Source organism: Aptenodytes forsteri, unplaced genomic scaffold, assembly GCF_000699145.1.
Source record: "Aptenodytes forsteri isolate BGI_AS27 unplaced genomic scaffold, ASM69914v1 Scaffold94, whole genome shotgun sequence".
In the NCBI taxonomy this organism is placed as follows: domain Eukaryota; kingdom Metazoa; phylum Chordata; class Aves; order Sphenisciformes; family Spheniscidae; genus Aptenodytes; species Aptenodytes forsteri.
The window spans coordinates 7,478,608-7,506,543 of record NW_008795017.1 but is presented as its reverse complement, the minus strand read 5'-3'; the positions used below and the strand labels follow the sequence as shown (position 1 = coordinate 7,506,543).

The following is a 27,936-nucleotide window of genomic DNA, read 5'->3' as shown; positions in this document are numbered from 1 at the left end:
TAGAAGGCTTAAAGCCTTTTGATGTTTTTAGCCATGCAAACATCTGTACAAGGGAGAGAACATTTAAAAATGTTTCTAAGGCTTTGTTAGTGCTTCTGCCAACTTCTGTGCTGAAAGTGGTCCATTTTGTATATTTGGAACTGAAAACTGCAAGGGAGTATGGCTGGATTTTAAGAGCTAGGTAAACTCTTAAGAGAAAAACAACCTACTAGGAGCCTGAAGCTTTAGAGAGAGGTAGTTTTGAAAATCCAACAAGGTCTCATCTCATCCATGTAAGTGCCTCTTCAGAAAAATCTAGTCCTGGGTGATTTTCCTATAGTTGTATAAGATGTCTGTAGGCAAGAAGAGAATGGAAGTTGGTCTGCTCGAGTTCTTTATCACTGGACCAGTCTCTTACTTGTTTATTAGGATCCAAGGATCCTTAGCTGCTGTGACTGTTCGGATGCTGCTTCCTCAAAACTGTATCAGAAGATTGGTTAGGAAGTCCATAGGGTGTCCTGGAGGCTAGAACAGAGCAGTAAGACAGATGGTGAGGAGTTTTAGGGTTTACATTGGTTTCCTTCTACACTGAATCATAGAATGGTTTGGGTTGGAAGGGACTTTTAAAGATTATCTAGTCCAACAATAAAGCATGTGAGTGAAACATGGACATGAATAAACAGTTTCACGGTGCTGCAGGTTAAATACCTGGCTCCAGACCAAGAATCCGCAATGTTTACATGCTATATGGAACAAATGGAGGAGAGCTAAGCGCTGAAGAAAGTGACTCACCACAGCCAGCAAAGAGTGTGATGGCCACAGCAGCCATCTGGAAAATGCTTGTGAGGGAGATGCTGCGGGATTCCCTCCGCTGGATGTGGGAGTGGATAAATTCACCACCTTTAGTGCCAAGTGCCAGCAGGAACTTGAGTTTCAGAAGCTGGAACCTCACTTTGAATGTGTGTGCCCAGTTGTCCTTCTGGCATGGAGACTTTGAAAACTGGGCCTGAAAAAACAGTTTACAGTTCTCTTTGAAAAATGGATTGCTGCTACCCAGCTGTCAGGTAACAATCTACTGGCCGGGAGCACTTACCTGGGAAGCGGGAGACCTGCATGCAGCTCATTGCGCTGCTTCAAACCCCCACCTCCCATCTGCTGGAAAGGTGCCCTTGTCATGAACTGACACAATCATTTGGAAGTGGGACCACTGAACATCCAAGATTGTGTTCACAGCTCCCAAGACAGTTCCTGATGTTGATACTGCTTTGATTTTAGAAAAGAAAAAAGAGAAAGCTAAACAGTCCAGGGAAGTCTATTCCTTTGGCATGAGCAGTCCCAAAGAAGCTAGTCTGTAAGAAAGAAGCATCTCCCCACCATGATTTGGAAGGGAATGGCAGTGTTTTCTATTAACCTTCCTGCTTACAGTGTGCTTAGAGGAGACTGAAGGAGTTTGGATACGTTTCCTTGATGGGCATCAATGGGCTAGGTGGGAGAACAGTGTCTTGTTACTCTCTTCAGGCAAGATGTTGGCCATCTCTGGTCTGTGCAGTAAGAAAAGCTTAGGCACCCAAGTAAGTTTTCCGGCAAAACCACAGGCACCTCCTGCCTCTTAAGGTGGCTGAATTGTTAGGAGATGGTTTTGGATGCTTTGTTCGGACTTGGGAAGAGGCCACAGATACAGATTCAGTGGTAGTGTTGCCAGTGTTGACTTAAGCAGCTCTCATCTGGAGGTTTAGGGGTGAAGAATGGGGGCAAAGGATGGAGAGTGGAAAGAGAAACTGCTTCAACTCTGGCTGATTTTTCAGTGGGGACCTTGAATAATGAAGCTGTGTCCATAGCTGTGCTCAGGTTCCTGGTGCCTGTCTTTGTCTGGTCTTAAGCATGGCTCACTCTGTGATTTTTTTTTTTTTTTTTTTTTTTTTTGGTCCTGTTATGTGATTTGCTAACTGTGGAATAAGCATAAATAATAACAACAAGAAATCCTACAGATAGCACTTGAAGTTTTTCAGTTTAATTTGAGTGATTTTCAGGCTTAGTTGTGGATCCCTCCAAATTCTCCTGTGATGGTGCTGATGATTTTAGCAGATATTGAACCTTGCTGATAATAGGCATGCATTTATTCATCTTTAGTGGACTCCTTAGAAATAGTCTATGGGCCTCCAAGAGACCACGGATCAGGGGTTGATTTGATCTCCATCTGGTCTGAATGCTGGGGGCAGTCTGCCTGTTTCTGTGCTGCGAGGTCTGGACAACGAAGCTTACATGAAGTAGTGCTTGGCTGGCTAAAGAACGGACTGCGCAGAGACTGAAGGGTTCATAAATCGTTCACCTGCACTAAAGAAGGCACCAAAATAACTCACATCCATTTAAAAAGGCTTCACAAGTACTTCTTTCTCTGAATGAATCTTGTACACCAAAGGCTGTTGATTATATCGGGGTTAAGGGGAGACAAGAAAGCATGGAAGTTTTTGTAAGGACATTATTTAATATAAGTAGAACTTTATGATTATCATCAGAGAAGGATTTATAAGAGATCATCTAATTTTTGGGAATTAAAACAAAGAGCTTTAAAAAAAAATTAATATGTGAAGGAACTGGCAATGTTAGATGGCACGGTAATTATGGCCAATCAAAATAAAAACATCTGACAAGAATGTAGTGAAGGCCTAGCACAGGAAACAGCAAAAAATGCCTTATTACATAGGAAAAGAAAAATGTCTATCAATGAGCTCTCTTGTCGGAATGGTGTTGATGAGAAAACAGGTCTTTGATGGCTGACTGGTTAGTGGAGTTGCGTACAAGAAATGTTAAGGAAACAGTTATTGAGAACATGTGGCAGAGCAAGAGAAGTGCTGCTTGTGCATGTTGCGGAGACTCCAGGGTGGTGGATCTGTCAGCAGCATCCACAGATGTGTTTGCAATGTTTCTCTCTAGTTGTGCAATGAACTTGCAGTTTAAAGCCAATGCAGAGATGAGGTGAGATGATGTAATGAGAGCCATGTTATGAGCTGCAGCTGAAAAACCTCTTTATTGGAGGTTTTCTTCCTTTGCTGTTTAATACCTTCATGTCAGAATTGCCTTTCATGTAACTGTGGAGTGCCAAAAACTCTATAGTCGCTCACTTTCTTTTTTTATGAATGTTATCTAAAACCTTCATAAATGCATGAACATATAACAGTAATTTATAATTAAATAGTTCAAAATTAAAATCCTTAGACAACATACGTAGCTATTTCCTTATGTCTGCTCCATTTAAATAATTCTGAACATAATCCTAAATCTTAAATCTTCAAGGGAGAATTACAGATTTTTTGTTACCATCTTTCTTTTGAATTTTCAAGGGCAGTCCTTGAAAGGACAAGGCATATTTCTTCACAGAGTATTCACAGATAATCTTCGCTTGTTCTGTTGAGGAACTAGCGAAGAGGAACCTAATTTGTCTAAAGAAGTCCTTGCGACATTCTTCTTAGGTAGAATGTGAGAATTTCTACCAGTTTCCACATATCTTCATGTCTTGAGTATCATGTCTCCAGAATTATTCAGGTTGGACTATTTGAGTTTAAACTGTCTGTGTCATATGTGGAGGCAACTGTATTACCTTCACAAGTTTTGTGGAGATAGGTAAATAGGTTATGTACTGGAAGTGCTTAAAATGACCATTGATTTTTACGTAGACTGTGCCTATTGCTCCATCTACTTCCACAGTGCTATGGGTATAATGGGAACTTAGTACACTGTTGAAAAAGAGTGTTCCCTTATAGATGCTGGGGCAGTTTTACTGTCAACTTGAAACCCTCCCATCTGAAAAGAGACCAGTTGCGCATCCCATGTCTTGCAAATCCTGAGTTTAGTTTCTGGATGGCATGTGTCAAGCTTGTGTAAGCAACGCCAGCTTGGTATGCCCAGGGAAGCTGTTATATCAGCTACAACGTGTGTGCGTCCTTTCGTATAAAACAAATCTGTTGGCACTTGATGCCAAGGTCTGTCAGGTGCTTTTGTTAATGGTTCTGGTCATAACAGTTTTTACTCTGTCTTCTAAGCAACTCTCTATTTAAACATGCATTTGCCCATTTAGACTTAGTTTGCATGTGATTGCATTCACATTGTTCCTTAATTTTAAGGAAGATGATATTAAATGTTACAACTACAGTGTTGGATACATGGAGTTTCTGATATATTTACAGTTGCTTCTTCTGTACTTTTTGGCAGCACTGAGTAACTGTGTCAAGTCTCGTTTTTGTTGTTGTTCATTCTTCCTTTGCTTAAGTCAACTGGCAGATGCTGGGATTTCAGCCAGGGCAAGGTCGGTGTAGTCTCTAACACCTCTGAAGCCTGTTCTTTTACTGGTAGCTGCATAATCGGAGCAGTAGCATTAGTTTTTGTTCCTGTAAGTGCCCTATAAATGCTGAACAGATACACGCCAAGTTGCAAGTGATCACTGCTTAGCTGATGTGCAGCTTCTTAATTTGTGCGCAGCTGGCCTCTGGTCATGTTCTAGCTGTGTGAAAGATGCATCTGCTGCTATTGTTAGAGAATTTGCTGAGTACCAAAGCAGGTAGAGATGCCAGTAGTTATCACTTACTTAACGTAGCTTGCTGTATTCTTCCCTAGAAATGTACATTGTTAAAATAAATCTCTCGGGGAAGTTGGTTAGATGGAAGGATTTTAATGAAAAATTCCCAAAGGGAGTTGTCATCCTGAAGAATCTTTTGGTAGCAGAAGCATCATGCTATATGGATAAGGGAAGTAACACATTCAGTTTATATGAAGTCAAATAAACACCCTTGTTTGCAAATTGTGTTCTACACATTCTATCTGAATTCTTTCTGAATTCACATTTCTCTTTCAAAATGAGATGAGATTGTCAAAAGCATCTCAAACCTGCATGCAATCACTTGTACTCTTTCTCAGTTTTTTTCAATATTCGTAGACCAGTGCATTGTACATGACAAAGGATTTCGAATGCACGTGTTGTGGTGTATATATAAAAGCTGCTCTGGGAAATGTTTTGCCACTGAAAGATATTCTTTTAGCTGGCTTCCATTTGGCATAACTTATAAGTAGGATCATGACTATTGCCAATGATATAGACTGATTAGTGAAAGTCTGCTGTAGCATACTAGTGTAAGAATACTTTGACTTCTGAGAACTTCGTTAATGTCTAGTCATCTGCAGGAATTGCGTATCTGTGTGTGTGCTTTTACTAAGTCACATCAGACCCATAGAAACCTGTTTGGTTTTTTTCCCCACTGCATTTTGCTTCTACAACCATTTCTATGTACCAACCATATATTTTCTCTTAATTTGGGGAGCCGCTTTGGTAGGTTCCCCTTCCTTTTGTTTTCTTTCCCTTATCTGCACTTGGAAAGGTGTTTCAGGGCTTTAAGAGTGAAAGGACATTGAATAGTACTATTACTAACAGGTTCACCCTTCACTTGTCCAGTGAAGATATGTGGCTGTATTTCCTGTGAGGCTTGCTTTTTGCTCTCATGCCCTTAATTTTTCTCTTACGTTGAGGCTTGGCTGTTTTACTGAAGGTATTGTTGGTCTTTGTGTCACCAATATAACTTATTTCCCTCCTTTTCCCAGGCTCCTGGGAGCTGATATGAAAGGTTCAGCATAGGATCACGTGTAGAGTGTTATTTGGTCTCTGCAGATCCCCAGCCTGAGAATAAAAATAACCTTTTGTTGAAATTGCATTGACACTGCCCCAGTTCAAATGCAAGATTTTGATCATGCATGCTTACGTACCATGGTGTTTTGTTATATTGAGGATATCATTCCGAGAAGTATGTCCTTGTCATTTGAGGATAACACTCTTGGATCACTTCCATGACTCTTGGTGGCTTGCATGCTATTGCAAAATGCCTCATGTTGTTGTATCTCCTATGCTCTCTATCTTTTGCTGGATATTATTTTCCATTGCAGCCTGGTATTTTGCCATATCTTTCCTCCTTTTAAAATGTTCCCACTATAACTATGTGCTGGTGTTTTTCCGGTGAATTTAGTCCCTTTAATTCTTTCACTTGCGCATCTTTCTGTTTTCTGTATGCTGCTGGCATGCAAGGGCACAGTTTTGTAACACACTGAAGGCCATCTCAGCTCCTGCCAAGGGCATTTCTTTCCCTGGCTGGCAACGTTTTTCACAGGAATGATGGCCACTTTACCCTCACCAGGAACCAAGGAACTAAATCAACTGAAAAATAACATCACAAAAAGAAGAATAGCTTTCTGCTGGCGTAGCAGCCTGTGCTAGCTCATGATGGGATCAGCTGGCAGTTGGTGACAGTACAGAGAAGGGGAGGGTAATGTGTGACTGCAGCAGGGGAGCCAGGCTGCTGTTAGCCCTCCCGTAGATTGGCTTAGCTAATTAGCGATGGCAGGACTCCCCTTGCCTAACTTTACATACCTACAAGTCTGAGCTAGTCATACTGGGCAATGAATAGGTACCTCCAGAGTCAATTATCTATCCTGTTTTAGGATGAAATGAATCCCCAGGCCAAGGTGCCTTTCTCTGACTTGATTATACAGGGAGCTCAGGGTGATTTTTCTCAGACTAAGCACCTAAGCCAGAATGGTTGAATCCCACCCAAGGGTCTGCTTATAACTTCTGCTAGCTCGAGATCTGGATCTGAGCAAAGTTGCCCTGATAAATAGGTATCTCCTAATGCCAGCTGTGCTCTGTCTTGTGGTTCACTTTTTGAGGTGTCATACTTGCATCCTTGGGAAGGACTGGGCAGCAATCAAGTGGCTTCCCTTTATTCTTGGAACCTCCTTTAAATGTAGCTGTCGCATATCTAATGCATGAGAAAGTGGGGGCAAAACCTGTTTCTGCTCTGTTGTGTTTGTTTTTCTCCTCAGTGAGGAGTAGAATGCTGGGGCAACCGAAAGCAAATCTTTTTCCCATCCACTTGCACTCTGGGATGGTGCCATCTCTCCCTCCTGTCCTTTCTCTGTCACTCTCCCCTGGTCAGGTCTCTCTGGTTTTTCACTTTTGCTTTGTGTTTCTTCCGTTAGTAGTCTACATCCTTTGTCTCTTGTCTTTACTCTTCCTTTAGCCTTGTAAAGTGCTTTGCTTAGATTTTTGTCTTCTGTCTGGGCATTCCTGACCTGTCCATGTGTTTATACATGAGTCAATTGTGGGACATAAAAACAGAAAGCAGGGAAGGGACAACACTCATTTTGCCCCTTTTTAGTCTGGTGTCCTACCACTAGGCTTGAGCTGGCTTCTTCCCTGCTTGCCTTCCATCCTTTAATGTGGCATGTCTGAGTGTAGTCTAATGTCACCTACTGCGTCCATCCAATGGGAGCAATTACTCTCCTGGGGAACTGGAGCTGTGGGTTCAAATCCTTTTAAGTTAAGGATGTTCCATAGCTGGTACTTCTACCCTTTTGGATCAATACTTGAGTGGCATTTCTGTTGTGCGGAAGGCATGCGCCACTGCTGATGTGTGGGGTGGTTAGGTGGGGCCTTGATAGACCTTTATGCCTCATCTCTGCACCTCTGAGAACGTAGCTGGGGGACTGGGACCACCCTCCCCAGATTAAGTTTGCCTTTTGAGCCTGTCCAATGCTCTCAAAACCAACTGTCAGGCCCACTTGGAAAACTTCTAAGTTCCTGGAGAGTGAGAACGTGTTGGAAAGCATAAGCTGGTTGAATGGGCACTTAAATATTGCACAAACATCCCAAATTCTGCAGCCAGTCCTAAGCCTCTGTAGATGCGGAGGGCTGAAAAGTGGTGCCCTAAAGCTTCAGAAATAAGATGACAAATGCATGTGTAAATAATATGTATTTATTCGTATAAAGAAAGGTACCTGCAGCATTCTCCAAATCATTCACTGATTCTTGGTGAATCCTTGGTGTTTTAGTTCCTACAGATAGGTGTGTGGGGATAGCATCAAGTTTTTATATGTATGCTTTATAGGAGCGGGGCTGAACTGAGACAATTTAGACACAGTTTGTAAAAGAACTGATGCCTATATTTGAACCTTTGTAAAAGAACTGATGCCTATTTTTGAACCCTGTGTGTTTTTTTTTTTATTTTATTTTGGGGTGGTTAAGAATGCTGAAAATTTGATCTGACATACATCAAGGATGGCACCCCAAATGACAAACTATTTCTGTAAATTACAGCTGCAAATGAGTCTGTAGCAGAGATCTTGTCATCTAATAGAGACTTTGATTAAAACATTGTGGGAGAAGTTTTGTTTAGCATTTCGAGTTATCTCTGACAGATACACAGACAAAGGTAAAATTCTACTTGGGTGTTACTCTCTACCGTCTAAAAAACCATACAGAGCTATGGCGAGAGATTTAGCACTCGGGGCAAGAAATCACATGGGTCACATCTCCCTCTAGTTACAGGTTTTGAAAACATACTTGCCCCCTTCTGGCACTATTTTCATCTCACCCTTGCTGAAGCCCTCATTTTATATTTTCAGCACAGATGACAGTAATTTAATTCTGACATAAACTCATTGACTTCAGCAGAACTACATCAGGAAGAAATTTGCCTCAATTTTTAAAAACATTCTTCTCAATGAAAAGTGAGGCTACTATTCCTACGTATGACAAGGGCACCTACGTTCTACAGTCAGAACTAATAGTCTCTTACACCTCGCAAACATCGGCTGAGGAAATAGCTCTACTGAGCCAGAATTAAGTGCACTTTGGGGAGTAACCAATGACTTCCTATCAGTTAGGCTTTTAGGTAATGTTAGCTTCCCATCAGCTTAGACTCACTCTTTTGTCCTCTGCAGCAAACCTCGCTGTTCTTCAGCGTCATCAGGACCTGAAATGTATTATGTCTCTGCTTTATGCTACTCCATGCTCCACAGATTTCACAGATACTTCGTAGCTGTGGCAGTTACAGTCCTCATTTTTGCTATTCTATGGTATTAAGATTTAGGGATTTTTTTTTTAATCTTTCAAGCCCATTGCTTTAACCTTTAAATCAACACGTAGCATTGCAAAGCTCGAGTTAAATGCTACAAAAATGAACACCCATTGTTTAAGCAGCTTTATCATTGATTCCGATTTTTATATTCTGGCTAAATGGTGAAGTCTTGATTACCCAAGGTAATGCATGGCAGAGCTGGGAGGACAAACAAGAGAGTGCTTAGATAAAGTAAAAACATAGCTACACAAAACATCTGTAGGTTAGGATGATCAGCAATGGAGATCAGTAATGGAGAAAGAAGAGGTCAGTGACACAGGTTTCATCTTCAGTGTGAAAGACATCTTCACCAGGGAGTGATCTGTAGCCCTCGGGCCAAGGGATGAAAAGCAGCTTGTGTGCACAGTGCTGGAGGCTTGTCCCTTCTGCCTTTCCCTGCTTCCCCCAAAAATGTATCCCTGGATCTGCACTGGTGTTACCCTTGTAGTCCTGGGACATAATTACTTTTTTTTTCTTTTGGCTTTTATCTGCTCAAAATGTTTGAAATGGTGTGAGGTCTGTGTCACAGCCTGACAGCCTGGCATTTCACTGGCATGATTTTGTGGGCATGTGTTGCATCCATTAGGATGTGGCTTAGGGCCTGCCAGGGCGTTCGAGGACACACAGGCTGCCAGATAGTTCTGGGAGGTGTCGGGATGTGGATGACAAGGACTTGAAAAGTCAGGGGAGTGAAAACTGTTGAAAGCTGTCAATGTGTTTGCAGTGCTGACTCAAACCTGCTTGGGAAATTCACCCACCAAATGTGACTGTGGCTCTGCAGATTTGTGTGCCTGTCTGTATCAGGAACGTAATTCAGAATATACATAACTCGGCTCAGATCTCTGAGAATGAAGTATAGTTTTAAAAATAATAATAAAATCATAATAAGAGTGAAAACAACTCAGTAATAGTGAAATAAAAACAGCTTAAAGAGGAGTCCCATAGGATTATACAGAGGATTACAGCCACTCTGTAGGTGTTGGCTGGCTGAGCACTACTGCCAGTGAGCATCACTTTCCTTCTGCATTTCTCAGCCATTTGGATTCAGCTAGGCAGATCATCTGTGGTGTTGCTTCTAGATCCAAAACAATGGCGTGCAATAAGCCACTGGCTCTTGTGGAGCAGCCGCTGGCAGATACAGGGTCTTCATGGACGAGGCATTTGCTGGCTGAAGTGATCTCCAAGCTTTTAATCCACAGCTGGGGGCGGGGGGGGAGAAGTGGGGGAGTTCAAGGAGTTCTGGGTGCCAGCTGGCCTGGCTGGTCCCGCAGGGGTTTTGAGGAAGCCTGTGGTGCCTCAGGAATTCTCTGATGACCTCTCAAGGACTTGTCACTTGAAGCCTGGTTTAATAAACCTCTTCTCTCTCAGCGACTGAGGCAGATTCCCTAAAGCTGACAGGCCTCAAAAGTTGTTTTGAAATTATTGTGCTGGTTGCATTGGTACATTTCCATTCCTATTGGGAATAAAGACGTTTTGCTAATTTTTTATTTTTTTTTTTTTAAGAAAAGGCCATGTAAATGCTGCGTTTTCCTCTTCCTCTCATTTTTTTTTTCAAAGCGTTCAGCTTATGCTAATTTAATGGCCACCATTATAAGTGCTGCAAATTTGACTCCTGACCCCTGTGTAGACAGTGAGAAAATATGCATACTTTTACAAGTGCTGAACATCTCTAGGTTTCTCTCTGGCATTGGTTTTACCAGCACTGTAGATACTCCAAATACCAGGGCTAAGACAGTGTTTGAAAAAACCTTTTTCTGAGGACCAGTTTCAGTGGGTTTTAGTTTTCTAAATGCCTTTATGAATCTGGGTCTGAAAGGACTTGAAGGTAGGTCAGAAAGGCAAGGAATTTTCCAGGATTTTAAAATGAAAGGTACTGCTGTAGCACTTACCTGGAGATCAAACTCATTTCAATCATAAGGTAATTTTAGCTGCAGAAGAGAAGGTTTCTTTTTAAAGCAGGAAAAGGTGGAGAAAGTGATATCCAAAGTGCTTTTGGTTTCATTTCTACTACTAATGTGTCCCTTTACTGCAGCTGCAGACTCTATAAAGTATCTAATCTGAAACCTCTTCAGAGATTTCCTCTGTTAGTGGCTCTTCTCAGACCAAGGTAATTTCTGGAGTATTCACGTGGGTCCGGGTGTTGTGACCTAACTGACAGTAAGAAGCTCCGTTTTCTAGAATGAGTCCATTTTCTCTGCGAGTCAAACTATCATGAGGTAGGGTGAGGTGTATCCCCTGTGTGTCTCTGAGGCTTGTAAGCCCTGCAGCAGGAGCAGGCAGTGGGGAATGTGATGAAGTTTCGTTGGAGGTTTTGTTTTCCCCAGAAAATCCTTCATATCTGGCTGCTGAGCAGAGCCACCAAGCAGCCCTGACACTTCTCTGCTGCTCGATGCCTGTCTCATCTCTGAGCTGTGTAGGAGTTTGCAAAGGCAGATGAATATTTAACATACCTGGAGGCTTTGATCTTTCAGTTGTAGTCTGGATACATCTAACACCTCATAAAATGCAACCAGAGGAGGTTATGCTGCCTTCTTATCCATTAATGCAGAGACTGGAGCACCTTCCTAACTTCAATTCTTTCTTCTGTCTCAGGCCGTTTTATTCCCCTCTCCGACTCATCTGTTGAGAATCCTTATCACCAGGCTGCTGGGTGCTCATGCTGAAACTGCCTAATTTCCAGGCTTTCAGCTGAGTGCCTGAATCACTTGGTTTGAAAGCCTTTTTGATCTTCTTCTGGATCCCAGAGTGCCCCACCTACAAAGAAAAGGTGGGACACCCTGCCTAAGATGTTCTGCAGGCTGGTGGCCAGGTGCTCTCCTGGGCTATGGGGCAGGAGCTGCAGGCTAAGGCAGGCAGGACCTATGTCCTCTGCTCAGCCTGCAGAGCATCAGTGTGGGTATCATCCAGGATGGTCCCACTCCCTGTCCCTCAAAAGTGGCTGCTGCTGAGGGTTAAACACCTACATTCAGGTGTCTGGAAGAGACTTCCAAGCATGAGTCTCTGCCACATCCTCCTTGCTGTCTGAGGCAATGGCAACTCACTGCTTTCCCACACAGGGAGTGTTGGTCCCTAACTTGGCATTGTGAAGCCTGACTATTCAAATGCCAAGTCTGGCCCTACAAGCCTTTGAAGGAAAGCTCTGGAGAAACACCCTTCTTCTCAGCCTTTCCTCTTGGCTAGTTTTTGTTGCTCCCTCTTTTGCTTGCCGACTGTTGAGGATCACAGACTTGACAAAAAGAGCCAGGACCATCCACTGTGGATGCTGTGAGCTCCTCTAGGCCACAAAGTACACCAAGGTGCAGTGCCTTGTACCCTGGGGTTAGGAACCTCCTTTTGGGGAGGTGTGGCCAGATTCAAGCTTAATATATGTGAAGTAATTTGTTTGGTATGCACATGAGGGTGAAGAGGGCTATCACAGAGATCTGATACTTCAAAACTATATCAAGACTGTGATCAAATAGCTTGCATAACCTTAGAAAATAGCTATAAGGTGGCCAGCAGCCCGACTGGTTTCTGGCAGTCGGGGCTGGCTCTGTGCATAGGCAAAGGAGGCAGCAGCCCGAGAAAGCAGAGGACAGTAACATAGCACATGTTTTCCTGTCAGTCTTGTCTGTCAGTGCCCTGGGGTGCCGGGCTGGTTGCTGCTTCTCCATGGCAGTAGAAGCTTTACATCCAAATTTCCGTTACTCTTCCCTTTCCCCCCACAACTATTGCTGTTCTCTAGATCCACCTTTGTGATGTGCCTTCTCCTCCAGCTCTGGTTCCTCATACTTGGGGTGGCAAAATTCAATTTTGCCTGCGCTCTTGTAAGTCTTGAGTGATGTTGCTGCAATTGTGACAAAACTTAACGTGGCCTAAATATTTGAGCAGCCTGTGCTGAGGTTTGTACTTCTGTGGCTTTGTGTGCTCCTAGCAATACCTGAGCTAGATATTTTAAAGCTGACATGTATATATGAGCTGCAGTCATCTTAGTTGTGGAAGCATAAGCAAAATTTTGGGAGCTGAGCACTCTTGAAGGGAAAAAAACCTACCGTAAACATCTGTGTATGAGTGAGTGTTGTCCCTCCAGAACCTGCACCCTAAGCTATGAGAGGAGACTTTTGTAAATGACATTAGTGCTTAACAGTCTGACAAGAATGTTGTGAGGGTACAAAATGCTTCTCTAGTAAGACTGTCTATATTGTGATCTGCTAGACTAAAAGGTAATAGGAAATTGAGACAGAGGCCCTGAAAATAAAATTGTTATGTTACAGCTTAGTGGAAACTTCCTTTTTTTCGTCCATACTGTCCTGGGTCGTCTTTCTGGTTGGCAAAGCTTGTGTATGAAGTTGTTCAGGTCTGTCCCGTCCCAGGAGCATGGCACGTTGCGGCTGTGAAAATGCCCAGATAGTCCCTGTTCCTCCATTGCTCCATGGGAGGATTACCCAGCACCAATGATTTTCCCTAGGGTTTTCTGCCTCACTGTAGCCCGTTAGACTGTGACTGTATCAAGTGATTCCCTTGACCCACGAGCTCTTCCCGGGTCCAAGCACACACCCCACCTTTTTCAGGCATGGTCCTCCTGCTGCACCTCACTATCCTTTGGACAGAAAGCTGGGGAAGAGATTTGAGTCAAAAGGGGCTCACAGCATACTGTCGTCTGTGCCCCAAATCTGGATGATCAGTGAGAACTGGGGAAGCATGTTGTGGAGCACCTCTGCCCTGCAGTATAGATGGTGTAGCAAGGGTGTTGTGAGGCAGAGCAATCTCCCCCATAACTTGTGCCATGCCCTCCCCACATGAGGAGGGAGACAGAATCTGCTCCCATCTGACACCCCTACTGCAGTCTACTAATTTTATCTCCTAGAGGATAATGGAAGCACATACTGGACAGCAATTCAGAGGGATAATTTATTCCCCTAACTCCAAAGTCATCTACTTAGTCTTACTGCTAAGACATTTATTAAACATATCAGAGTTGATGGTGGAATTTAAAATTAGAGCAGGGCTTTTTAATAGTACAGGCAAAACTGAATTTTGTTGCATGCAGAGCGCAGTCTGCCCATCTTGCTCCATCCCTTATGTTTTGGTATCTGCTTCCCCAGCTCATTCTCACCCTGAAGCTCCTTATTCTCCTGTCCCTGCTGAAGCACACTTATTCCTTCAGGCCATTGCCAAAGTAATAGATCCACCCTCCTAGACCACCAGCGTGGTGAGAGACACAGACCCATGTACTGGCCCACACCTGTGCCTAATCCCACTTGGCTTATTTTTGAAGGAAATCAGGGAGTGGAGAGTAATATAGCCCAATCTTCTTGCTCTAGATGTAAAATGCACACATCTGTATCATGGCTATAAAGGAAGATATACAGGTACTTTCTCTGGAAACCCTGATGTGACTTTCAGGTTGTTTGTGTAGTACAGAGCCTTGGTGAAAGGAGGACTGGAAAAACATATCAGAAGTACATAAATAACACTTTTGTCAAAGAGTATTTCTATGGACCCCCTAAATACCGGCTTTTGATAGTCCTTTCAAACAAACTCCATTTCTGTACTGTTGTTTTCTGAGAGATCTCTTCAGAGCCTAATATCAGGCAAGCCATTTCACTTGTAGGCTTAGACAAGGGTAGTTTCAGAGGTGAATCTTTTCAGGATTTATTGAAGGCTCTGATGTAACTTCATTGCCTGATATAGTGAAATATTATCTCTCTTCCACCCTCAATGAGTTAATGAGGGCTATTGTATCAGACAATTTGCTGGGCACAATTTCAGTGCTCAGGTAGATGGGAAGTGAAATTTCAGGCCTTTAGGTTGGTCTCATCGTCTACTGAATTGCCTGTTTAGAGCAGTGTGCACTCTTTCTAAGTGGCAGCTTAGTACTAACATCTTTCAATGCAAGCTAATGTCCTAGATTTTCTCCTTTGACCTTTCCAGATCCCTGCCTCCAACAAGAAATTGTGAACACAGAATTGCCTATTATTAGCATCGCTTAATCTCCTTTTTCTTAACTAAATTTTTTCTGAGCTTTATCTTACCCAGTCTAACACCAAAACAAACTGCTGAATGTGCTGCTGCATGTTTCATGTATGCCTGTGGAACATACAACCTGCTCGGAAGACCTGTACACATCCTTCACATGCTCTGTGGGTTATGGCATGCAAAAATATATTGTATTCATAGTAGGATGCTGCATATGTTCAGAAACTGTTGAAAGTATTTGGAATTCTTATAACTGTTTATTCATTCTTTTGTTTAGGAGTCAGTGACCTGTAAGTGCTCATTATGAAGAGAGATCTGGTTTTCTTGGTGACTCTAATTAGCCTTGCCTTCCTGTCACTGCTAAGGTCTGGATATCCTCAACATATTGCGGAGGAGTCCTGCTCTGTTCAAATTCTTGTTCCAGGCCTCAAAGGTAATGTGGAAGTCTACTCCATCATTCAAGTACTAATCCTTTCTTTCTAACAGGCTCATTTGCACCACTGACTGTTTCTAACAGAGACAAAGAAGGTGCCTTTCAGTTGTCCTCTTATTTGTCCAGTTTGTTTTGCCTCCTTAAAAATGGAGTTTTAAGGTTTGTAAGATGAACTTAAGTCTGTTAAAATGAATACGGTTCAGAGAATGCATGCCAAAGTTTCCCAGACTTGCTCCTGATCAGTAGTGCTTGTTAATCTGATGTGCTGCCTGGTTGCTTTGTCTGTGTTTATACTCATGAATGGTGCGTATACCCAAAGACCGTAAAATCAGACCCTACTTTATATCTGGAGAGGTTTTCATTGCCATTTTGTGATGTACTAATGGGAAGTACTTTGTATTTTCTAGTCTTCTGCTTGTCTTCCCTTGATTTTTAAATGCTCAAGTGCCTTTTAGAAGAAATAAAAAATTAGTTAGATTTTTGGCATTTCTACAGTTTCTGTTGACAAAAGCAACATTTTTACAAAATATGCCCCCAAACTATTGCTGAAAAAAGATGGCATAATAAATTACTGATCTTTTTGTAGCAAAAAAATCTATTAAAGTACCTTAGATAAGAAATTAACAGCTAGGAAGAATTAGCATTTTAAAGCAACAGCATCCATTATGGTGTGAAATCCTAGCCCTGTTTAGTCAATAATAGTAATTCTCATTATGGAGGCTATGGTATTTCTACTGGAGTGTAAGACCTGTGAGCATGGGGAAATACCTGTTAACTAAGGACAAAAAAACCCCATGAAAACCACCAGTTTATCATTAATAATAAAAAAAAGACATTGTTTAAGAACTGCACGACTAACCTTCCAATTTTTCTGGTAGTTATGCACTGTATATAAAAAACAATATAATAAACAAAACAAGAGAGCTTTTTTGGTCCTGCAGCCAATTGGCCAAGCAAACCCCACATCCCTACAGCCCAATTCTCTTGCTTCAAGCACAGGGCAGCCACATCCAAACCAGCCAATGTCTGGAGAGGGCAGTTTACAACACTAACAAACTTATAGCCAGGCTGCGATCGCGATTTAACTGTATGAACAATTGCAGGACAGAACTGAGCCTTGCCCTCACCAATCAATTAACCAGCACAGACAGAGCCTGCAGTCCATACTATGGTCCTCAGGCAACTGGGTAAAGCCCAGGTTTGCACTAGATGATGTTAGTGGCATCAATATTATTAGGTGAGTTTTGTTTATTGTTATTATAGATGCAGCTTTGGATTGCTGAACTGAACCAAAATTATATTTTTTATTTTATTTCAATAAGTGACCTTTGAAGTCTTAATAATATTTACACGTTCTGCAGATTTCTAGTTGGAAAGAACGCTACTATATCCAGGTCTTCTGAGGTTTGACTAAGCCTTGAGTAAAGTTGTTTCATTTGTTGATATATTTGCTGTGAAGTAAGCATAAGATAGTGCTGTTGATGTGACTCACAGAGAAGAACACAATCAAGTTAAATATATGTTGTCTAAAGTTACACAGAAGATTGGTCAAAGGGTCAGACCCCACAGCACTGGGGACCAAAGCTTTGTCAACTTCTTTGAAATGAAAAATAATTTCAAAGCTTTTACAAGTTTTGTAACTTCTTTGCCTTAGTTTCCTTATTTGTGTAATCAGTCAAAATTAACATCTGTGATTACCATTTTTATGAAAGGATTATTATTATTATATGCAACAGAGTTTTTTTAAAATGTATAAACAGTGCAGGACCCTGGCCCTTTGTCAGAAGGCAATCCTGAGCCAGGAAACAACAGAGGCCTGAAAACCATCATGTGTTAATGATTTCACTCCGCTTCATGAGATGTAAGCCTTGCAAAAGTGAGAGAGATTGATGTACAAATTCAGTGAAGCACAAAATGGCCTGATACAGCCCTAGTTAATGTGAAATCCCTAAAAAGCTATCAATGCTCCAGCTACGCTGTCAGGGGGACTGGCTCAGAGGATTGGTAATGAGATACTGCTGTCTCCCACTGGCACAACTCCAACCCATTTCAGTGGCCCAGGCTTCCTTTAAACTGAGCGTATATGTGGCCGCGTGCCCAAATTTCAGCTCCCACACAGTGGGATTTGCTCACTGCGGCTTTTAGCTCTGCCCCATCTTCTCCTCTGCTGGGCTGCCGGCAGCATTTCCAATGCTGGAGGAACAGAGCCCCGCACCATAGCTGGGCACGAGCCTGTCAGGATTTGGGAAAAATAGGTACAGGGAAGAAGTGGAAGAAATGAGGGAGACTATGCAATGTGTGAAAGGGAAAATATAGGAGGAGAGGGTTAAGCCTAAGAGGTGGTGCAGAAAGTAGAGCCCAAATGGGGTGGTGAAGGAGAAAGACACCAGGGAAAAGTACCCAAAAGTGGGGGAGCATAATGGACAAACTTTAGAAGAACAGGAAGAAACAAAGGGAAAAGAGAAAAGAAGAGCACAAAGAATGAAACTGAGTGGAGAGACTGGGAAAAAAAAACCAAACCAAAAACCACAAAGCCAATTAGGACCCCTCAGAATAAAAAGGGGAATTGGAAGGGGGATGAGATGAGAATGGAGGTGGAAATGGAAGATGAAGAAAGCCAGTAAAGACACCAAGAATAGAAAAAGGCACAAATGAGTTTAAGGTCAGCAGCTTAGGTCTTAGGGACTGATTTTTTTTTTTTTTTTTTTTTAATAATCTCAACAGTATAAAACAGTAAGATGAAATGTGGAAGGGAAGAATACCGTGGCTCTGAGAACCCAGACAGCAGACTGATCTGTGTTTTAGAAAGCTGACGATATTAATAATGGAAAAAGTGTGTTGTGTGTGAAAAAGGGATGGATGATGAAGCCTCACTACATTTCCCACTCTTCTTCTTCCTAAAGTCCAGTTCCTTTTGATAGGCACATGAGATTGAAGTTACTGCTATAGTAGAGAAAAAAATATGGAACAATCCTTCAAAGCTTAAATTCTTGGTTTGCCATCTTGTTTTGTCTCCCTTCTAGAATCTAAAACAGGAATTGTCTTAATAGTCTCAATGGCATACAATACATAAAAAAAGTTGTTGCTACATAAATAAAATCAATTTTTTTACGCCCACACTTGATGCGTCTACTCACACAGGGACTATGAGTAATGGAAGAAAGTCATCACCAGCCAAGGAATGCTTAATAGCTCACGTAGTTAATATTTGGTGTGTTATTTTCATTACAGTATATGGTACAGCTCAAGGTAGGCAGGATGTAAACATAATCAGAGACAAATCTTGTCCCAAAGAATTCATAAAAGGAGGTAAATTGACAGTAATGGTAAGATATATTGTTTGAATTATGAAAGATCTCTCTCAGAGATGACAGGACAAGAAGCTTGTAGTAGTGTCAGGGTTGTGCCTGATACCTGTGTTCCTGCTGCAGCTCAGTTCGGTACCAGGGCTAAATTTCTTTTGGGGCTGTGGGCCATCACAACACTGTGGAGCACTGCTGTGCACATCTCGCCCCATCTCAGATCTCAGCTGCGTGGGCAAGAGCTGCATTGCGCTGAGGAAGAAGGTACTCTTTCATGCAGTAGGGCTGGAGCAAAGAGCCACCTGGGAAGGGGTGGAGAGGAGACTGAACAGGAGGTGAGACTGTGGCTAGTGGAGGAGGCCATGCCGGAGCAACTGGCTAGGGACCACAGTGCAGTGACCCCAACCTTCTGCTCTGAAGGGACTGGGTGTAACGTGCGGCACAGGGGCTAGAGACCACAAGGGGGGGAACAGAGGTGTCTTTCTCTAAGTTCATTTGTTTGTTTTTTCTTCCTAATTCAGGAATCAAAAGCTAAAAGTTAGTGTTAATTGGTGATAAATTAAATTAATTGAAATTCCTTGACAGAAAACTGTTTTGTTGCCCACGACACCTGCACAGGCTTTGCTTCCTCAGCTTGCACAGTGCTCAGGGTACACACAGCAAAACCAGACTTAAACACGGCAAAGCTGAACTGGACCACTGATCAGTCCCTCTTGGCCAAGGTCTTGCCACTTAAAACAGCTGATAACAAAAAATGCAGAGTGGTCTGTAGCTGGGCCTGTAATGGGGTAATCTCCTCTCAGGGAAAGTTTCTTAAACACCCACGCTAAGGAATGCAGTGTCATCTTATTATAGGAATAAATGCAGGCAAGTGTAATGGCCTGAAGCAAGAGTGATCTATTTTATTGATCCCTAATGCACAGCTTTCACTCTGAAGAACGTGTAAAGCAATAGGCTGTAATAGCCTGCTCTCAGCCTCCAGAGAGCAGGAAAAAGTCATTGTCAGGATTTATCTTTGGGAAGCAAAGAACTCATAACCAGCCCTGAGGGGGGAAAGGCAATCATACAAAGCCTATTGGTTACCTGATAATAAAAAAGTGACGTTCCCAAATGTGCCAAATAATAGCCTGTTTCATACTAACAATATTATTCACTGGGGATTATGTGAAGTTTGTCCTCATTAAGGTCAGAAAATGGCCTATTTTTGCATGTCTGAAAGCAGGGAAGATGGTCTGGAGCCTGCTGGCAGCCCGAAGAAGGAAAATATAACAGATGGAAGGCTGAGTTCAGCTCACAGCCACCTATGTCTGCAATAAGGAGAGAGAGAACTGGAGGCTGCATATTTGAAACGTACCCTGTTTTGGCTTGTTTTTGCATGTCATCTCTATGGTCCCTCTCTGAACCACAGCTGCTGGCTATGCCAGAGAGCAGAGCTTAATGGTTATCACGTACCCCTCGACTTTCCTGCTATGGTGCTCCCTTCAGCTTCCTGGAGAGCAGCTAATGCTCACTCTCCTCTGTAGAAATACAGTGTTGGGGCATCAGGTGTGTTGTGCTAGCTCTGGCTTTTAGATCCTGGCATTTTCTTTTCTGTGGAAGCCATAAAGCTTTCTTCTCCTTCATATAAATCTTTTTTGTAAAGGTGGCTATGTAAATCATTCTTTAAACTTCTGTTTGTTTAAGACATTTTAATTTTATGTCAATGGCAAACTACAATAGTAGTACAATAGTAGGGGGCAAAACAAGGTAAGCATCCCCAACTTTCCAATTAAAGGCACCAGGGAGGCAAACATTTACAGAAACTGGTGTTTAAATATGCTGAATATAATAATGCGCCATGAGCCATGTGCATGTAAGTACAATGCACAGTGGTTCGTGCCACAGACATTAAAAGACGCAGTATATAACTCAGAATATAGATTAGGAGATACTCTTTCATGCTTAAAAATGATCCTTTAAATGAGGGATGTAGCAATGCCTTCCTAGAGGCCTGATCTATCCTTACTCTGTAAATGGCATAAACTTTTTTCTTTTTTTTTTTTTTTAATTTGAGGTTATAGTTAAGCTGTTTTCCCTTGAGACTTAAGCACGTCCTTAGCAGATACTCGGGCAGTGTTTGGTGAACACAGACCCAGAAGTTCATGTGGTAAGTTGGGGCCTAATTCTGAAACTTCTACTTAAGTGAATTGTGCTGTTGGGATTTTTGGAGGTTGAGTAGCATCCACAAAACTAGGCCCATTGTATGAGACTTCATTAATGTTTTGACTTCGGTTTTGTCACTGTCTATGCCATTCGCAGGAAACTCTGCTCTCCACGCATTAAGTAAAGCTGTTAAGTGAGACCCTATCTGCTTTTATTCTTTTCCTCTTGTTATAGTAGGTTTTTATTTTCAGTGGGGCGAACGGCACTCTTGTCATTGCCACCAACAGAAAATAGTCCTGGTTTAATATGATTCTTCCTTTTGTTTCCTTTTGTATCAACAGGGGAGGCTGGAGAAAAGGGCGAGAAAGGTGCTCCAGGTCGTCCAGGCAGAGTTGGGCCTCCAGGAGAAAAAGGTAACTTGGTTAAAGAAGATGTTTTGAAAGCCATTCCTGACCAAATGCTGCCTTTTCTTGTGAGGCGATGGTGGTGGGGATCCTCTCTCCCTTTGCTGGGTGATTAAATCATCCTTGGGTTTTTTCGTGTACCGTTGTGTTTTAACCCCGGTAGGCAGCTCAGCCCCACCCAGCCGCTCGCTCACCCTGCCCCAGTGGGATGGGAGAGAGCATCGGAAAGGTAAAAGTGAGAAAACTCGTGGGTTGAGATAAAGACAGTTTAATAGGTAAAGCAAAAGCTGTCCGCGCAAGCAAAGCAAAACAAGGAATTCATTCACTACTCCCATCGGCAGGCAGGTGTTCAGCCATCTCCAGGAAAGCAGGGCTCCATCACGCGTAACGGTTACTTGGGAAGACAAACGCCATCACTCCGAACGTCCCCCCCTTCCTTCCTCTTCCCCCAGCTTTACACGCTGAGCATGACGTCACATGGTATGGGATATCCCTTTGGTCAGTTGGGGTCAGCTGTCCCAGCTGTGTCCCCTCCCAACTTCTTGTGCACCCCCAGCCTCCTCGCTGGTGGGGTGGGGTGAGAAGCAGAAAAGGCCTTGACTCTGTGTAAGCCCTGCTCAGCAGTAACGAAAACATCCCTGTATTATCAACACTCTTTTGGTCACAAATCCAAAACATAGCGCCATACTAGCTACTGTGAAGAAAATTAACTCTATCCTAGCCAAAAGGAGTACAACTGTATGCACTCATTTGTAGATTAACTATTGCTTTCTGGTAAAAAAGATTCCTTTTGGAAAAAAAAAAATTCTTGATTTTTTTAGAAAAGTCTCTGTGAAGAAAGACATCATAATGTCGTCTTCACAATTTGCCTTCTGCACATGCAAACCTCATATTAGATTGGAGGGGAAAAATTCATGAGCCTCAATTTCCTTGTTTCCTTTTGTTTGTAAGTGTGAACACTCACAATACCTTAATTAAAACCATTGAGGGAAGGCAGTAAACCATAATAGGCAGAGATGGCCATAAGTGATTCCACATTTCTTGGATCACAGTTCAGTAATATTTATGGAAATATGGTGGTAACAGTGTTTGCATTGTAGTTAAAAATATTTGGAGCTCTTGAGAGGAATGGTGCTCGATAGTATTCAGTTATAAAGCTGAGAGAAATGTGGCATTTCTGTCTTGCAGGAAATTTTGCCTGTTCACATTTGTTTTTCTCCTGAAGCAAGGAGGAAATTTGGCCTTCATAAGTTTTCCAGGAGATGCACATTCTGAAAAATTCACATTAGGAGTAGTCAAAACCTTTTATTTCAATATTGAAATTAAACATTTGTCATTCCTGTCATCAGAATGATGGAGTTAGTTTTTACTAAACTGAATTTACAAGCTTCCTTTCAAAGCAATCACAGTGGTAATTTACAGTTCCTTATGATGATGCATGATCCGTTATGTAGTTCTTTTGGGCGATTATGGGAGTCTGATACCTGCAGTTTTCCCTGGGACCAAAATCCATAGCTAGAGCTCTTCCCCTTACAATGCATTGAAAAATGTATAACTCCCATGAGGGGTGTGTGTGTTCAGTCAGTGTATTCCCCTTATGGAGATGTACCCTTCAAGGATGACTCTTATAAAAAATACTGGAAACTAAAATTTCAACTCTTGCAAGGTAATGCAGCATGAAAAGAAGTTAAAGTACCACAGAATAATTTAGGTTAAAAGGTCATAAAGAACTCATCTAGTCCAATCTCCTGCTTAAAACAGGGCAGACTTCAAATTTAGATCAGGTTGCTCAAGGTCTGGTCCAGTAGACTTTTGAAAATCTCCAAGGATGGAGATTCCACATTCTTTTTGATAGGTCTGTTCACCAGTGTCATTGTGAAAGACCTTTTCCTTAGGGCCAACTGAAATTTTTCGTGTTCTAACTTGTGATCTTTGCCTCTTGTCCTTTTGCTGTGTGTCTCTGAGAAGAGAAGGCTGCATCTTCTCTGCAAACCACTTGTGAAAGACTGCAGTTAGGTCCTCGCTTACTTTTCTCTACTCCAGGCTAAATAAAACCATCTTCCTTAGCTGGACTCCAGTTTGCTCCTCTTGTATGAAGGCCCAAAAATCTCTGGGTCCTTTTATGCAAAGGAGTTTTTTAGCCAGCCATTGGCCAGCCTTCATCAATGCATCGCAGGTGAGGAACTTAGCACCTGGCTGAACTCGTGATACTCCTGTCAACACATTCCTGCAGCTTGTCGAGCTCCTCCTGACTGGCAGCGCTGCCCTCCAGCGCACCAACCACACCTGCCAGCATGGGGTTTCTTGCAGACTCACAGAGGATCCTTCCAATTCTTCCTCCCTGTCACTGATGAAGGACTGGTTCCTGAGGAATGGCACTCATTATCAGCTGCTGATTAGACTTTAGCAGTCTTGCAACAGCATCAACTAGCCCTCTCAGCACTCTTGAATGCCTTCTGGCCATTGCCATGGACCTGTGTACATCCAGGTGAAGTAGTCCCTAACTAAATCATCCTCTACCATGAGTAGCATGTCCTCTCCAAGTCTTTGCTACCAGACGTGAAGAACTGGGAAGCCAGAGAGCAGACCTTGCCAGTAGAGACCAAGGCAAAGAAAGCATTAAGTAGCTTAGCCTTTCCTGTGTCCTTTGTCACTAGGTTGCCTTCCTCCTGAGCAGAGTACCCATGTTATCCTTGGTCTCTTTTTTTACTGCTGCCTTACCTGTACGTGTTGTCCTTCATACACCTAGCTGAGTTCAACTCCAGCTGAACTTTGGCCTTCCTCACTTCATCCCTGCATGCCCAGGGAATACTTCTATATTACCGTTTGGTAGCCTGTCCTGGTATCCACCTCCTGCATGCTTCCTTTCTGTATTTGGTCTCAGTCAACAGTTCCCTGTTCAGCCAAGCTGGCCTTCTGCCATATCTGCTCATTTTCCTGCACATTGCAATGGTTAATTCTTACACTTTAAGGAAATTGTTCCTTAAGTCTGAGAAGCTCTTTCTGGACCCCTTTGAGCTTCATAGCAGCCTCCAGTAGGATCCTGCCTACCAGTTCCCAGAACAAGCCAAAGTCCAGAAGTCCAGGGCTTTTATCCTGATGCTTGCCTTCCTCCCTTCCCTCAGGATCTTGAATTCACCTCATGAAGGCAGTCATGGTCACTGCAGCCAAGGCTGCTGTTGACTATCATATCCACAACCAGAGGGTATGTGAATAACAGGTCTAGGAGACTACCAGCTCTAGCTGGAAAGCCAGTACCTGCATTAGATAATTGTCCCTGAGGTACTTTCTGGATTGATTGCTCCTCATGGTGCTGCTCTCCCAGGAGATGCTGAAGTAGCTAGTCTCCAATTATGGAGCCGCTTACAGTTGTTAAAAGAACTCTTTGCATCCAGTCCCACTTCTTGACAAGACAGTCTGTAATGAATGCTCACCATGACGTTCCCCTTGCTGGCCTCCCCTCTAAATCTGACTTACATGCTTTCAACAGACGAGTCACCTGTTATGAAGCAAAGCTTCATGCATTCAAGGTGCCCACTGTGCAGAGCATAACCCTTGCCTTGTCTTCCCTGCCTGTCCTTCCTAAAGAGCCAATATTCATCTGCTGCAGCACTCCTGCTGTTCTGGCTCTCCCATCATACCTGGGTGATTGATGTCATTAAATGGACTCCCAGTTCCTCCTGTTTGTTTCTCAGGCTTTGATCATTTTTTTACAAGTGTTTGAGATGGGCACCTAGTCATACTGCTTTCTCATGGGGAGCTTGAGAGCCTCTCCCATTGTGCATGTTTCTCTAGCTTGGCATTTTGTCAAATCAATTCAAAATGTTTTGGACAATCTGAGAAATGGATGTACTCTTTTTCAGTCAGGCCAATCCATGATGTAACATTTCATTAATATATTTTATACTGTAAAATTGCATTTATTTGGAAAATCATTCTCATAAGGAATGCTTGGTTAATAATAATGATAATTTTCCAGTTTTCCATACCTCCAAAAGTACAAAATTCTGATGAGACTGAAAGAAGAAACACTGAAGTGAAAATTCACTGCAAGAAAACATACTTCAAACAGAAAAGAGATGAAAGAAAGTTGAATATTAATGCCTACTATATTGGTATTTTTCCAGGCAGTGCTTTCAGGTTAAGCACAGGCAAAATTTCTTACTGCTTCAGTAGCAACATATTTTTTCTGCTTTCCTTTGTGCATCCAGATTTGACTTGACATGTGTATGTTCTTGGAATATTTGGTAAACAGCTTTATTTTAGCATAGTAAGAAATTTCTACGAACAAGCTCCTGTTTAAAATTAATTCTAATTACCTCATCTTTTCATTAATGCTGTACATTTTGTAGATATTTGTCTTCATCAACTTCTTTCCACGAATGCTTCTTCAAAGAAAAATAAATTGTTACCTTAAAAATAATTTGGACTATATGGTGACAGATTTCACCATGGTACTATAGCCAATGTATTTTCTGAGTGTCACAGTGTTGACTGGGTAAGCAAACGGACTTCACAGATATAATTTCTACCGTATGGAAAGGACACAGAAGGACATCCAGCGTTGACCTAGAAAAATCTTTCAGTCTCTTGACCTTTCAGTCTCTGGTTAACCTCCACAGACAGTGGAGTCAGACAGTAGTGCCCAAACCTGAAGTTAAGCTCACGCATAAATACTTTTCTAGACTTTCAAGCTGAATGAGTGACTCAACTGTATATTCTCTTAGAGCAGTCCAAGGGTTTTCCCGTTTGTTATCCAGAAGCTGGAACTTTGAGGCAAAAATAAAATATAACAATATTCTTGGGAAAAATCATGTGAACCGCTAACACTGAAATATCCAACACACTGATGTCTTTTTCCTATTTGGTTGTTCATCTTATTTATGGAGGGTTAAGAACTGAGCATCGTTTGGAGGTTGATAATTTGTTCACTATGTTGTTCTCAGAAATAACCAGTTCATCACCTTTTTCATGGGCAGATTATCTAATATCCATTCATGACTTGCTATTGGCTTTGCTTTTTTGCTCTGGTTTTGATCTCTTGATGGGCATACACCACTGATGTCCTTTTAAAGTTCTCAGTTGGTATAAAGCTTAGACCTGTGATCTGGGTACATAACACATAGCTTAGTGGATAATGAAAGATGGATAAAATTATTGCGTCACTTTGCATTTGCCCCTTTCTAAGAGCACACATGGATGATCACAGCAGCTCTGTTTCTGTGCAGCAGCCTGTTAAACTGCAGTCACTGTGTTAATGTGTTTGACCCCCTGTATTTCTATTGAAGCCTGATAATTGTCTTGTTGGGCTAATATTTGGCTCCTTCTGTTGATGGAAACTGCTAAATTTCAGTGTATTTTTCTGCTATTTGAGTAAGCGATGGTTTACATGAGGGAGAACTGTAATTCTTCTGCAACATTTGTAGAGTTTTCTACTTTTGGTGTTAGTTTACATTATCAGAACCACAGTAATCTTTTTTTTTTTATTTTTTTATTTCCCCTTTCTTTGTTTCATTTCTCAGGCGAGTTCATCCTAAGAAAATGTGCTTAGTTTCTTTGAACTCCTTAGTTATATAATAATCAGTGAATAAATAACATACAAAAGAAATGGTTTTCTTATGATATATTGGACCTGAAATGAAAATCTCAAGATTTGAAAATGCTACAAATGTTGTTATCATATCCTTTCCTCATGATATTTTCAGACTTTGGTAGTTCAGAAACTGATAAATATTAAAACTTATGCTTACGGGAAATAAATCTGGTTCTGAGTGTCCTGATGTTTCAGGGTGACATCAGACATTCTGATGTCTTTGGGCACTGATTAAGGTTAAATTCCACTTACTTTCCTCATTGCTTTTAATTAATTGTATAGGTCAATTATGATGCATAGCATGTCAGCAGAATATAAAACTGTGTTGGCCTTATGTAAAGCATAGAGTGCTGGATCAAGTAAAATGGCTGATTCAGACAAAAGTAGAGTGTACTGCAATGCAAGTTTTGGGGTGTTAATAGATGTAACTTTCTCCACTTGCCCGGATTGCTGTACTGCGCACTCCCACGTTGGGAGTGAACTCAATTATTTGACTGGGTCATGATCCTATCTGTGAAGCTGAAGCTTCCATGTGTACAAATTCCACAGAGGTATTTCAGTAACAACAGAATACTGTGAATATTCCCAGAGTAGCATGTATTCTGCTTATGGCAATCAAAATAAGGGGGAGAGGGTGAATTTACTGTTGGAATGCATAATCAAAGGCACAGCACATTAAAAATGTGTTCTTCAAGACATTTTATGTTGCAAAAAGGGCTCTGAGCAACCTGATCTAGTTGAAGATGTCCCTGCTCATTGCAGGGGGGTTGGACTAGATGACCTAGTTTACTAGATGATGAGTTTACCACTTGTGGAAGAAGGGGCAGGCAACTCAAGAAGAGTACAGGGATCTTGTTAGGTCGTGCAGAGAGGAAATGAGAAAGGCAAAAGCCCAGCTAGAACGCAATCTGGCTGCTGTCGTTAAAGACAACAAAAAATGTTTTTACAAATATATTAATGACAAGAAGAGAGCGAAGGAGAATCTCCATCCTTTATTGGATGCGGGGGGGAACATTGTCACCGAGGATGAGGAAAAGGCTGAGGTACTGAATGCCTTCTTTGCCTCAGTCTTTAACAGGCAGCCCAGTTATCCTCAGGGTACTCAGCCCCCTGAGCTGGAAGACAGGGACGGTGAGCAGGATGAACCCCCCATAATCCATGAGGAAGCAGTCAACGACCTGCTACGCCA

The 27,936-nt window shown here is 42.2% G+C and overlaps 1 protein-coding gene across 1 annotated transcript in view; it reads left to right on the top strand.

The window, feature by feature from the left end:
• Nucleotides 1–27,936, top strand: part of COLEC11 (collectin subfamily member 11) — a 40,764-nt gene that overhangs the window by 2,112 nt on the left and 10,716 nt on the right. The window contains exons 2-3 of the mRNA XM_009275596.2: nucleotides 15,151–15,306; nucleotides 21,092–21,163. Coding sequence (XP_009273871.1) covers nucleotides 15,177–15,306; nucleotides 21,092–21,163 — 202 coding nt within the window. The 5' untranslated portion in view covers nucleotides 15,151–15,176. The remainder of the gene's footprint in view (nucleotides 1–15,150; nucleotides 15,307–21,091; nucleotides 21,164–27,936) is intronic.